This window comes from Entelurus aequoreus, linkage group LG18 (assembly GCF_033978785.1).
Source record: "Entelurus aequoreus isolate RoL-2023_Sb linkage group LG18, RoL_Eaeq_v1.1, whole genome shotgun sequence".
In the NCBI taxonomy this organism is placed as follows: domain Eukaryota; kingdom Metazoa; phylum Chordata; class Actinopteri; order Syngnathiformes; family Syngnathidae; genus Entelurus; species Entelurus aequoreus.
The window spans coordinates 48,457,745-48,473,016 of NC_084748.1; the positions used below are offsets into that span (position 1 = coordinate 48,457,745).

The 15,272-nt window shown below is 33.0% G+C and overlaps 1 protein-coding gene across 3 annotated transcripts in view; it reads right to left on the reverse strand.

Annotated features, from left to right (window-relative positions):
- Positions 1-15,272, reverse strand: part of emp1 (epithelial membrane protein 1) — a 38,458-nt gene that overhangs the window by 4,100 nt on the left and 19,086 nt on the right. For 2 of the 3 annotated variants that reach the window (XM_062027304.1, XM_062027305.1), the window contains exons 2-4: positions 8,819-8,901; positions 3,140-3,239; positions 2,426-2,566 (exon numbers count right to left, since the gene is read on the reverse strand). In XM_062027304.1, coding sequence (XP_061883288.1) covers positions 2,426-2,566; positions 3,140-3,239; positions 8,819-8,893 — 316 coding nt within the window. In that variant the 5' untranslated portion in view covers positions 8,894-8,901. Of the gene's footprint in view, positions 1-2,425; positions 2,567-3,139; positions 3,240-8,818; positions 8,902-13,069; positions 13,199-15,272 lie in introns of those variants that run through there. The other variant, XM_062027303.1, reaches the window with a different exon arrangement.

The window sequence follows — 15,272 nt, forward strand, 5'->3', positions numbered from 1 at the left end:
CGTCACCCTCAGACGGTGTAAAATAGCAATTTAATGAATATAAAAAAAGGAGTGTTACAAAGTCGCGAGCCAGCAGCGCATGACTTCATCGTCTGCTCGCTGCAGGGAGAGGAATGTGTTCATTTGTTGGCGGTCCCTACTCTTGTAGGGCTATTATGTGTAGGAATTGATGTCAAAATAAAAAATATATACGTTTGAAAAACACATTCAAGCCAGTTTAGTGTGCCACAATTAGACAATGTGTTATACAACATTAATGACATGACTTTAAAGGCAATTAGGTCATTCAAATATGAATCCAATTATTAAAATATGAGCTAACTCGTCGCTTTGCAGGGTTTTCTCAGTTATTAAGTAGAAATTAAATTGAAAAGCTCAAAAGAAATGAAGAGTTTTAAGACAATTTTATTTTGCGACGTAATTAAGTTAAGTTAATTTGACACAATTCATATTTCAATGACATTTTGACACAAAAGGCGGCAAATGTTTTTTTTGCTGTGCCTCCATGTTATTTTAGTCATTGCAGGGTCATTCCCCTTTTAGTTAGCTTTTAGCTCAGTAGCTAGCACGCTGGTCTTATGCTGACGGCAGCAGTCGCTCCTACGCACGCTATACACAAATCCATTTCCACGCATGTTCCACCAGTGTCACCCTGAATATTTCTGCCATCACATGACACGTCAGCTTTTGTTGTGAGGATGCAGAACAAATACAGATGCTGCGGTTGTGAGTAACACTTCCTGTATTTACTGTAAGAATGTTGCCCTCAATTGACATCGATTTCCTTTCATTCAGATTGATTAAAAAAAATTATATATATATATATATATATATATATATATATATATATATATATATATATATATATATATATATATTTGTATATTGTGTGTAAATATATACAGTATATATGTAAATATATACACATATATTAAATGTTTTTGTACATTTTTATATATATAAAAAAAACTTTTCTACATACGTATGTACAAAAATAAAAATATTTGTGTATATATTTACTTAAATAGATATATATAAAAATATATATAAAACATATTTCTACATACGTATGTACAAAAAAATAAATATTTGTGTATATATTTACATATACATATATATATATATATATATATATACATATATACATATATACATATACATATATACATATATATATATGTAAGTATGTTTTATATATATGTGTATAGATGTAAGTATATATATATATATATGTTTGTATATTGTGTGTAAATATATATATATATATATATATATATATATATATATATATATATATATATATATATATATATATATATATATATATATATATATATATATATATATATATATATATATATATATATATATATATATATATATATATGTATATATAAAACGTATTTCTACATACGTATGTACAAAAAAATAAATATTTGTGTATATATTTACACACACACACACATATATATATATATATATATACACACACACACACATTTTTGTATATTATGTATATATATATATATATATATATGTAAGTATGTTTTATATACATATATATATTCATAATTTTTTTGTATATTGTGTATAGATGTAAGTATATATATATATGTTTGTATATTGTGTGTAAATATATATATATGTAAATATATACACATATATTTAATGTTTTTGTACATACTGTATATATATATATATATAAAAACTTTTCTACAAATGTATGTACAAAAAATACAAATATTTGTGTATATATTTACTTAAATATATATATATAAAAATGTAAAGATATATATATATATATAAAACGTATTTCTACATAAGTATGGACAAAAAATAAAAAATATTTGTGTATATATTTACATATATATATATATATATTGACATTTTTTTATATATATATTCATGTAAATATATACACAAATATTTGTATTTTTTGTACATAAGTATGTAGAAATAAGTTTTATATATATATATATATGTACAAAATTTTTTAATATGTGTATATATTCACACAAATATAAATATATTTACACACAATATACAAACATTTATATATATACACTTACATATATACACAATATACAAAAATAATTACGAATATATATATATTTACATAAATATATACATATACAGTATATAAAACATACATATAGTTTTTTGTATATTGTGCGTGTACAAGAGATAAGAAAATTAATAAAAATACTTTATATTGACAGACAGACCTAAAGTTGGTCTAAAAATTCAAGCGTTGAATAAAATAATAATAGATTATTTATTTTGGACATTTTAATGACCTGAGGACCCGGGACCAGACTCGAGGGGCGTCCCAAAGGTTTAAAAACAAAAAATCGCCATATTGTTTTGCTATTTGCAAATGGTAAATATGCACATGTTTTGCATGTGTCAGTGCAAGTGGACTCACAGGCCAGCAGCTGTAAGACTCCTGTGTAGGTGAAGCGCTGGCCTTTGGGCAGAGTGAAGAGCTGGGCCACAAACACCAGCAGGGCCAGGATGGAGAAGATGCACGCCAGCACTGAAGTGGCCTGCACCGCCTGGAGGTATTCTGCGCGCACACACACACACACACACACACACACACACACACACACACACACACACACACACACACACACACACACACACACACACACACACACACACACACACACACACACACACACACACACACACACACACACACACACACACACACACACACACACACACACACACACACACACACACACACACACACACACACACACACACACACACACACACACACACACACACACACACACACACACACACACACACACACACACACACACACACACACACACACACACACACACACACACACACACACACACACACACACACACACACACACACACACACACACACACACACACACACACACACACACACACACACACACACACACACACACACACACACACACACACAGTTAAAAGCAAAGAATGAGAAGAATGCAGGCAATGGCAATTATGAGTGCTTATTAAAATTGAGAGCAGCGTGATACAAACATCTGTTAGTTTGTCACATGTCACACGACACTTCCTGTCATGTGACACCCAACTCAAATCTCTTGATTCAGGAACGGGGCGCTTACCCTCGGGAAAGTCCTTCAGATTGGTGTAATGCCAGGCCGAGTTGACCAGCTCCCACCTTCCCCACAGGTCAGTCGACACGGTCTCAGTCAACCACCAGGCCTACACACACACACACGAAAAACCCCAAAACTTGTTCAACTTATATTCGATTAAATAGACTGCAAAGACAAGATATTTCATGTTCACACTGAGAAACTTTGTTATTTTTTCATAGACAAATAATTGATTATCTAATTTCACCTATTTGGGTTAAAAATATGTTTTTCAAAGCAGTAATTATAGTCTGCAAATGATGTGTTGTTGTTGAGTGTCGGTGCTGTCTAGAGCTCGGCAGAGTAACCGTGTAATACTCTTCCATATCAGTAGGTGGCAGCAGGTAGCTAATTGCTTTGTAGATGTGGGAAACAGCGGGAGGCAGTGTGCAGGTAAAAAGGTGTCTTAATGCTTAAACAAAAAATAAACAAAAGGTGAGTGCCGCTAAGAAAAGGCATTGAAGCTTAGGGAAGGCTACGCAGAACTAAACTAAAACTGAACAGGCTACAAAGTAAACAAAAACAGAATGCTGGACGACAGCAAAGACTTACTGTGGAGCAAAGACGGCGTCCACAATGTACATCCATCCGAACATGACTTGACAATCAACAATGTCCCCACAAAGAAGGATAAAAACAACTGAAATATTCTTGATTGCTAAAACAAAGTAGATGCGGGAAATATCGCTCAAAGGAAGACATGAAACTGCTACAGGAAAATACCAAAAAAAAGAGAAAAAAGCCACCAAAATAAGAGCGCAAGACAAGAAGTAAAACACTACACACAGGAAAACAGCAAAAAAGTCCAAATAAGTCAGGGTGTGATGTGACAGGTGGTGACAGGTACACCTACTTTGAGACAAGAGCTATAGTGATGCATGCTTGGTGATGCTTTAAAGTCATATCCAACAATTGCGACGACGACTTTTTACTGTCAACCGAGTTTCGTTTTTTGAATGACGTCTGCTGGTGGTGTGCCTCCGCATTTTTTTAACGCAAAAAATGTGCCTTGGCTCCAAAAAGGTTGAAAACCACTGATGTATTCAACCCAAATGATGGGTCAATCCCAGCAAATAACTTAGTTATTTTCAGGTTTTTTGTAGTCCAAATGTCATAACAATTTATATCTAACAGGCAGAGGTCAGTATTGCAACTTGTAGTTTTTTTTAAGATAGTTGGGTCACAAAAACTACCCAAATCCTTAGCAATAACCCATAGGTATGACTCAACAGGCTCAACCCAGCATTTGGGTAGAAAAAAATAGCCCAGCGTTTTTTAGTGTGCAGTGTTTCTTAACCATTGTTTTTGTTTTATTTTTATTTTTTATTAACGCCCAGTTGTAATACCCCTTTCCACCACTTGTGGCAGTAATGGCGATATCAAACAAAAAAGCCATCGAGAAGTTTCTTAAGCGCAAAAATTAGAACTAAAGCTGTGTTTTCATTCGCACTTTAATTTTATTGACAAGTTTATTCAAGAAACATTACAATATTTATCATTAAATTTAGTTAGAATGTATTTGTCTTTATTATAATCCTTCGATTGTATTTCTATTGAATTAATGAAGTTATATTTATTTATTTTACCACTGCAATTATTCAATCAGATTAAAGTTAAGAGCAGCATTACTTGAGTGGGCCCCGGGGCTCCTCTGTAGTGGAAAAGTTGGGCCCCAGAGGTCAAAAGGTTAAGAAACATTGTTCTAATGTACATCAAATGCTGAAAAATAAAAAATAATGATGATAAATAAAGTAAAAAAACACAGACAGACATAGATTCTTCATTCATCACTCCAAGCAACGTTTGTAAGCTCTTATGTCACATACAGGATCTTTGACTAGCATTTTTGCAGTAAGTCCTTTTAAAAATAGCAAAATACTGCTATCACATAGAGGATCTTTGACTAGCATTTTTGCAATTAATCCTTTAAAAATGGCAAAATACTGCTGTCATATAGAGGATCTTTGACTAGCATTTTTGCAGTAAGTCCTTTTAAAAATAGCAAAATACTGCTATCACATAGAGGATCTTTGACTAGCATTTTTGCAATTAATCCTTTAAAAATGGCAAAATACTGCTGTCATATAGAGGATCTTTGACTAGCATTTTTCAATTATCCATCCATCCATCCATTTTCTACCGCTTATTCCCTTCGGGGTCGCGGGGGGCGCTGGAGCCTATCTCAGCTGCAATCGGGCGGAAGGCGGGGTACACCCTGGACAAGTCGCCACCTCATCGCAGGGCCAACACAGATAGACAGACAACATTCACACTCACATTCACACACTAGGGCCAATTTTTAGTGTTGCCAATCAACCTATCCCCAGGTGCATGTTTTTGGAGGTGGGAGGAAGCCGGAGGGAACCCACGCAGTCACGGGGAGAACATGCAAACTCCACACAGAAAGATCCAGAGGCCGGGATTGAACTCACGACTACTCAGGACCTTCGTATTGTGAGGCAGATGCACTAACCCCTCTGCCACCGTAATTAATCCTTTAAAAATAGCAAAATACTGCTATCACATAGAGGATCTTTGACTAGCATTTTTGCAATTAATCCTTTAAAAATGGCAAAATACTGCTGTCATATAGAGGATCTTTGACTAGCATTTTTCAATTAATCCTTTAAAAATAGCAAAATACTGCTATCACATAGAGGATCTTTGACTAGCATTTTTGCAATTAATCCTTTAAAAATGGCAAAATACTGCTATCACATAGAGGATCTTTGACTAGCATTTTTGCAATTAATCCTTTAAAAATGGCAAAATACTGCTATCACATAGAGGATCTTTGACTAGCAATTTTGCAGTAGGTCCTTTTAAAAATTGCAAAACATTGCTGCCATATAAATGATAAATGGGTTGTACTTGTATAGCGCTTTTCTACCTTCAAGGTACTCAAAGCGCTTTGACAGTATTTCCACATTTACCCATTCACACACACATTCACACACTGATGGCGGGAGCTGCCATGCAAGGCGCTACCAGCAGCCATCAGAGGCAAAGGGTGAAGTGTCTTGCCCAAGGACACAACGGACGTGACTAGGAAGGTAGAAGGTGGGAATTGAACCCCAGTAACCAGCAACACTCCGATTGCTGGCACAGCCACTCTACGAACTTATATAGAGGATCTTTGACTAGCATTTTTGCAATTAATCATTTAAAAATAGCAAAATACAGCTGCCATATAGAGGATCTTTGACTAGCATTTTTTTCAATTAATCCTTTAAAAATGGCATAATACTGCTTTCATATAGAGGATATTTGACTGGCATTTTTGCAATTAATCCTTTAAAAATGGCAAAATACAGCTGTCACATAGAGGATCTTTGACTAGCAATTTTCAATTAATCCTTTAAAAATAGCAAAATACTGCTGCATATAGAGGATCTTTGACTGGCATTTTTGCAATTAGTCTTTGAAAAATAATTAAATAGTGATGTCATATAGAGAATCTTTGACTAGCATTTTTGGTAGTTAATCATTTAAAAATAGCAGAATACTGCTGCCAAATAGAGGATCTTTGACTAACATTTTTGCAATTAATTTTTGAAAAATAACAAAATACTCCTGCTATATAGAGGATCTCTGACTAGCATTTTTGCAGCAGTCCCTTAAAAAATAGCAAAATACTATTGCCATACAGAGGATCTTTGACTTTTGCAATTGCTCCTTAAAAAAATAGCTAAATATTGCTGCCATATAGAGGATCTTTGACTAGCATTTTGCAGAAAACAAAGCTACTTCGGGCATTTCTGTGTCTTTTGGAAATTCCTAGACTTCAGCAGCATGGAAATGAAATGACGTGCAATAACGTCACAAGGCCATGAAATGTCCATACCACGGGTCTCAAACACTATTCAGCCGGGGGCCGCTGGGCACAAAGTGTTGACTTCACATTCAGGATTTAGTCATGTGACCAAATGTGTTCACCACAGCTATGCCGGGTCTGAAGGCATCAAATGGAATGTCAAAATGCCATCTTCTCACCCTGTCCAGACACTTTAGCTTGCTTACAGGTTGCTCTTTTTGTGTTTGTTCCATTATTGTAGTTTGTGGGATTCAGGATTGGCATTTATTTAAGTGTAAACACTAAACTGTCAAGTTAAAGGGTCATATTAGGATATGTTCTACATGTAAACACTTCCTTGTGGTCTACAGAACATGCAATGCTGGTTCTTTAGTCAAAATGTTGCATAGATGATGTTTTACAGACCGTCTGACCCTCTCTTCAGGATGTGCCGTTTTGTGGGCGGGTCTTATTTACATGCCTCCACTTCGACAGGATCCTCTCCACGTCAGTTGTAGTTTTTAGCGCCTCCATAGCGTGTCTACTGACATAAGTTAGAACCGTACGCTACTTTGTGTTAGAAATGGCAACAATGGAGGATGCACGTGCATATATATATATATATATATATATATATATATATATATATATATATATATATTCGGGCTGTAACTAACGATTAATTTGATAATTGATTAATCTGTTGATTATTACTTCGATTAATCGATTAATAATCGGATAAAAGAGACAAACATTTCTATCCTTCCCAGTATTTTATTGAAAAAAAAACAGCATACTGGCACCATACTTATTTTGATTATTGTTTCTCAGCTGTTTGTACATGTTGCAGTTTATAAATAAATGTTTATAAAAAATAGATATATTAAAAATAAAAATAAATAAAATAACAAATAAAAAAAATTGCCTCTGCACATGCGCATAGCATAGATCCAACGAATCGATGACTAAATTAATCGCCAACTATTTTTATAATCGATTTAAATCGATTAGTTGTTGCAGCCCTAGTATATATATATATATATATATATATACATATGTGTGTGTGTGTGTAAGTATGTATATATTTATATATACACACGCACGTAATATATATATATATATATATATATATATATACACACTTCCACACACACTATATATACACATGTATATACATATATATATTTATATACATATATACACACACACACACACATATATATATGTGTATGTATATATATATATATATATATATATATATATATATATATATATATATATATATATATGTGTGTGTGTGTGTATATTTATATATACACACACACACATATATGTATATATATTTGTGTATATATATGTGTGTGTGTATATATATATATACACTGTATATATATATATTTGTGTATATATATGTGTGTATATATATATATATACACTGTATGTATATATATATGTGTATGTGTATATATATATATATATATATATATATATATATATATATATATATATATATATATATATACACACATTTAAACAGTCCTGCTGTAAATCTAAAACTGATTTTCCCTGATACAAGTTTTCTATAGATTTAGGCCTGGGCTCTGTCTTTTTCTTGTTTACATGTAACTACTTTGTCAGTTTTACAGTGCAATAGTACAGACGACATCATTTTTTCCTTCCAACAAGGACGCCTTTACTTTTTCTCGTCCTATCATCCATTGTGCAGACGTCCCCATGTGGCGCTTCTCCACAATATAACATATGAAAACATTTGGACTGGAAGGACAACACGCATTGTCCAGTCTCCTCGTTTGGACCAAGCCCGGCTGAAAGCAGCGTGAGTAGCAACTTACATTATCAATGGCCGCCACCAGGAGCAGGATAATGGCGGTGAGATGCACAACAACTATTCCAGCCAGCATCAACATGGTGACCTCTGGAATGACATCATCACGAGGATTAGGAGGTAGTAGAAGACTTTTCATGTAATCATAATAGTATGCGTTGTAAGTACACCTCTGCATAACAGTGTATCCTCGTTATTGAGGCCCACAATAACATGATTTTGCCTTTATATTTGAATATTATATATATTTATATAATTTAGATGTATATTTTAAATATAGGTTTTTTTACATACAAAGTTAAAAAGTTTTAAAATAATTTTACTGCAGAATATTCAGTATTTTTTTATGGTAAATGGAAAAACAGTACCACTTTTTTTACGATTAAAAAAAACTTGGCAGCTTCGTCGACAGAATTTTACTGTAAAATGTACGGTAGTTTTCACAACATATCACTGGAAATGGAAAGAGTACCACGGGCTTTTTACATTCTTGCAACTGAGCCGAGCCGTAAAAAAAACGGTGGTGCCGATTGTCTATTGTCAACAGCCAGACATTTTTACGGTTAAAAAACTGTCAGCTAAGTCCACAAAATTTTACAGTAAAAAAACAGTGGTAGGGTTTTTCCCCCCAATTTATAGCCACATGCTGTAGAAACCGTCGTAAAAATCCATCATCATTTTTTACTATTGATTTGAAATAAGTGAAGCAGATATTTAAGTATATTTATTTTTATTTTGGGGAAAAAAAGTATGACATTGTCTGCCATGAGGTGGCGCCTTCCACCCAAATGCAGCTGGGATAGGCTCCAGCAACCCCGCGACGCAGAGAGGAACAAGCGGTAGAAAATGTATGGATGAAGTATGACTTTATAATATTTGTTGCCATATTGGATCATCTCAAAGTTGATTTAAAAAAGGTATGCAGATTCATGCAGTACATTTACTTTTTTATCATCATGGAAAAACAAATACAATTAGTAAGAAGTACTTTATTGACACGTATTATTTCCCAGAGTTTGACACCTGCTTTAAACCAGCGTTTCATAACCATAGGGCCATTATTGAGCTGCGAGAGCCGACAAAAATATGTGTTTCTCAGGCGTAATACACTTTTCCACCACTTGTGGCAGTAATGACAATATCAAACAAACAGAAGAAGTCTGGAGCTAAAGTCATAGTTTCTTATAAGCGCAAAAATGATGACTAAAGTGGTGACTTTAATTTTGTTTACAGTTTAGTTAGGAACCATATTTATTATCCACCCATGTAAATTATTGTCGTATCAATATCTTCATTATATATTTGGTGAGTATTTATTTTTGTAATCAGGCTGACCTAAGCCTTGTGTTCATATCATTTGACAAGGTTGTAAACTGTGAGTAGTCTAGGTGTATTTATTGAATAAGATTAAAATCAAAAGTAAGACGACTATTTCGGGGTAATATGTGAGTGGGGCCCCGGGTCCCCCTGTAGTGGAAGAATTGATAGTGAAAAATGAAATGAAGTAAATATTTACATTCAAATGGATCAGCAAACAATAAATAAAACACTTTAACCTACAAAACAAAACAAAAATACACCAATTTGTGCTGATTTTTATTTTTTTTTTTATAAAAATGAAGTCAGGATTAATGATGACGATGAGCACGTTAGTTTGAAGCATGATACTGATAAAGCATGGGGGCGGGGAGGAATCAAAATCAATGATATGAATTATTGACCTATTCAAGGCTGCAATGACTTAATATCAAATATTACACTTTGAAATATTTTTGGGTGAAAATATTGCATATTTTGTGTGTTTGCCATAAAAAACTCAAGGTTTTATTTGACGAAAAAGGGAATAACACAAACAAAAAAACATAAAAAATAATGTAAACTTGTAATCGACGGTTAGATCTGAAGGTGATCAACAGTTTTAAGCGTTTTAAAGTTTAAAAAAAACCGCTTAATTATTTGATCGCCAATAATTTTAGTGTATTAAAACAAACAAACTGTTTCTGCTCTAAAAATAATAATGAATCAAAATCAAATGACTTAATACTAAATATTCCACTTTGAAATATTTTTGGGTGAAAATATTACATATTTTATGTGTTTGCCATAAAAACACAAAGTTTTATTTGACAAAAGAGGGAATAAAAAAAATAAAAAAACATAAAAAATAATGTAAAGTTTTAATCGATGGTTAGATCTGAAGTTGATCAACAATATTAAGTGTTTAAAAATAAAAGTATATATATATACGTTTATATACCTTATTTTTAACACCTTTATGAGTGGGACCCTTTTGGATCCCCAACAATTTTAGTGGGATGTGGTTTTTTTTAAACTGTTTCTGCACTTAAAAATAATAATGAATCAAAATCAATCTTATCAATAATTGACCTATTCAAGGCTGCAATGACTTAATGTTAAATATTCCACTTATTTATTCCACAAATATTGCATATATTGGGTGTTTGCCATAAAAAACACAAGGTTTTTTTTGACGAAAAAGGGAATAAAACAAACAAAAAAAAACATAAAAATTAATGTAAAGTTATAATCGACGGTTAGATCTGAAGGTAATCAACAATATTAAGTGTTTAATATATATATATATATATATATATATATATATATATATATACACACCCTATTTTTTAACACCTTTATGAGTGGGACCCTTTTGGATCCCCCAACAATTTCTTGGGATTTTTTTTTTTTAAACTGTTTCTGCACTAAAAATAATAATGAATCAAAGGCTGCAATGACTTCATATTAAATATTCCACTATTTATTCCACAAATATTGCATATTTTGTGTGTTTGCCATAAAAAAACACAAGGTTTTATTTGACGAAAAAGGGAATAAAACAAACAAACAAAAAACATAAAAATTAATGTAAAGTTATAATCAACAGTTAGATCTGAAGGTAATCAACAATATTAAGCGTTTAATATATATATATATATATATATATATATATATATATATATATATATATATATATATATATATATATATATATATATATATATATATATATATACCCTATTTTTTAACACCTTTATGAGTGGGACCCTTTTGAATCCCCCAACAATTTTAGTGGGATTTTTTTTAAACTGTTTCTGCACTTAAAAATAATAATGAATCAAAGGCTGCAATGACTTCATATTAAATATTCCACAAATATTGCATATTTTGTGTGTTTGCCATAAAAAACACAAGGTTTTATTTGACAAAAAAGGGAATAAAACAAACAAAAAAAAAACATAAAAATTAAAGTTATAATCGACGGTTAGATTTGAAGGTAATCAACAATATTAAGCGTTTAAAAAAATAATAATAATAAAAAAATATATATATATACACACCCTATTTTTTAACACCTTTATGAGTGGGACCCTTTTGGATCCCCCAACAATTTAAGTGGGATTTTTTTTTTTTTAAACTGTCTCTGCACTTAAAAATAATAATGAATCAAAGGCTGCAATGACTTCATATTAAATATTCCACTTATTTATTCCACAAATATTGCATATTTTGTGTGTTTGCCATAAAAAAAAACACAAGGTTTTATTTGACGAAAAAGAGAATGAAACAAACAAAAAAAATATTTAAAAGTTATAATTAATGGTTAGATCTGAAGTTGACCAACAGTTTTAAGTGTATAAAAGTAGATAGTGATAAAGCACGGAGTGTATAACAGTAGATAGTGATAAAGCATGGAGTGTATAAAAGTAGATAGTGATAAAGCATGGCCAAAAGGGACAAGCGGTAGGAAATGGATGGATGGACATGTAGTGTGTGTAGGAGGATGCAGACCATTACTTTAAGACAAAACCCCCTCACAGCTGTCCCAGATAAAACACGCCCCCCCCCCCCCCACTTAAAAACACGCCCCGCAGACAGATGTGAAGGACCCCCACCCACCCACCCCCCCTCCCCCCGTGCTGTGATTCATCTACTTTTTAACTCACTATTCTTCCACATGGCCATGCAGATTATAACTAAATTAAACACTTTGCGCCGACTATAAGGCGCACGTGAGACACGCAGGCTAATTTCCTCCGTGGAAAAAGAACACGACGCCGTCATGGTGATAAACATCCTTTCTAGCCTTCTTTGCAGGAGGAATGTTTTTTGTTTTTGCTTAAACGCGCGCAAAACTTTCCTCGCCTCTCGGCAACTTTCCTCCAAAGTGGGACTGTTGGCGCCAAGAAGAGGCGGGAAAAGACGCAGCGGGTGTGTAAATGTGCGGGAAAAGTCCTACCTGAACGCTCGGACGTGTGTGTAAAAGGCGAATAGACGCAGACGCAGACGCACCCAGCCCAGATCTGACTTAGCACGCACAAACTGCAGCCTGTTTTCTCCCTCTTCCTGCCGGCCAAGCCCCGCCCACTAACTTAGCCCCGCCCACGTCGTTCCCCCTCCCCTCTCCATGAAAAGCCCAGAAGTGTGTGCTGCTTCCCACATCTCCTCCAGGTGTGTTGTGGCCGCCATCTTGGAGTGGTGATCAGTGCAGGAGCAATGAACTGTTAATTCATCTTATTCACTGAATACCACTGATTTTCACACGCATTTTTTGTCATGCGTGTAACTATGGTAAAGGACACATGTTTTATTATTCATAGTTTGCTTAACTGTAATAGAATATTCTTATATGCTATAAGTGACCAGATCAAAACTGGGAATATAATCCCACAAATTGTCAGCTATTTTTAAGTTGAAGAAACAATATGATGAGGTTATATATACATGCTACATAAACTATGTATGAACACATTAGATATCTATATATCTTAGGGACCTATAGAGCAGGGGTCACCAACGCGGTGCCCGCGGGCACCAGGTAGCCCGTAAGGACCAGATGAGTAGCCCGCTGGCCTGTTCTAAAAATAGCTCAAATAGCAGCACTTACCAGTGAGCTGCCTCTATTTTTTAAATGTTATTTATTTACTAGCAAGCTGGTCTCGCTTTGCCCGACATTTTTAATTCTAAGAGAGACAAAACTCAAATAGAATTTGAAAATCCAAGAAAATATTTTAAAGACTTGGTCTTCTTTTGTTTAAATAAATTCATGAATTTTTTTACTTTGCTTCTTATAACTTTCAGAAAGACAATTTTAGAGTAAAAATACAACCTTCAAAATGATTTTAGGATTTTTAAACAAATATACCTTTTTACCTGTTATATTCCTTCCTCTTCTTTCCTGGCAATTTAAATAAATGTTCAAGTAAAAAAAAATTTTTTTATTGTAAAGAATAATAAATACATTTTAATTTAATTTTTCATTTTTAGCTTCTGTTTTTTCGACAAAGAATATTTGTGAAATATTTCTTCAAACTTATTATGATTAAAATTCAAAAAAATTATTCTGGCAAATCTAGAAAATCTGTAGAATCAAATTTAAATCTTATTTCAAAGTCTTTTGAATTTATTTTAAAATTTTTGTTCTGGAAAATCTAGAAGAAATAATGATTTGTCTTTGTTAGAAATATAGCTCGGTCCAATTTGTTATATATTCTAACAAAGTGCAGATTGGATGTTAACCTATTTAAAACATGTCATCAAAATTCTAAAATTAATCTTAATCAGGAAAAATGACTAATAATTATTCCATAAATTATTTTTTAAATTTTTTCAAAAAGATTCGAATTAGCTAGTTTTTCGCTTCTTTTTTTCGGTTGAATTTTGAATGTTAAAGAGTCGAAATTGAAGATAAACTATGTTTCAAAATGTATTTGTCATTTTTTTTTGTGTTTTCTCCTCTTTTAAACCGTTCAATTAAGTGTAAATATCATTAATTATTAATAATAACATAGAGTTAAAGGTAAATTGAGCAAATTGGCTATTTCTGGCAATTTATTTAAGTGTGTATCAAACTGGTAGCCCTTCGCATTAATCACTACCCAAGAAGTAGCTCTTGCTTTCAAAAAGGTTGGTGACCCCTGATGTAGACTGTAACAGAGTTTATTCTGTCTTGACACTTTGTATTGATATTTTGTATTACATTCTTCCCTTAAATGATCATGTTTACAGTGATTGTTTTATATGTATTTTTTATGTATGTCGCTTTGGATAAAAGCGTCTGCCAAATACTTCAACATAAACATATACAAACCCCGTTTCCATATGAGTTGGGAAATGGTGTTAGATGTAAATATAAACGGAATACAATGATTTGCAAATCCTTTTCAAGCCATATTCAATTTTTTTGCAAATAATAATGAACTTAGAATTTCATGGCTGCAACACGTGCCAATTAAAGTAGTTGGGAAAGGGCATGTTCACCACTGTGTTACATGGCCTTTCCTTTGAACAACACTCAGTAAAGGTTTGGGAAGTGAGGAAACACATTTTTGAAGTGGAATTCTTTCCCATTCTTGCTTGATGTACAGCTTAAGTTGTTCCACAGTCCGGGGGTCTCCCTTCTGCTATTTTAGGCTTCACACATTTTCAATGTCTGGACTACA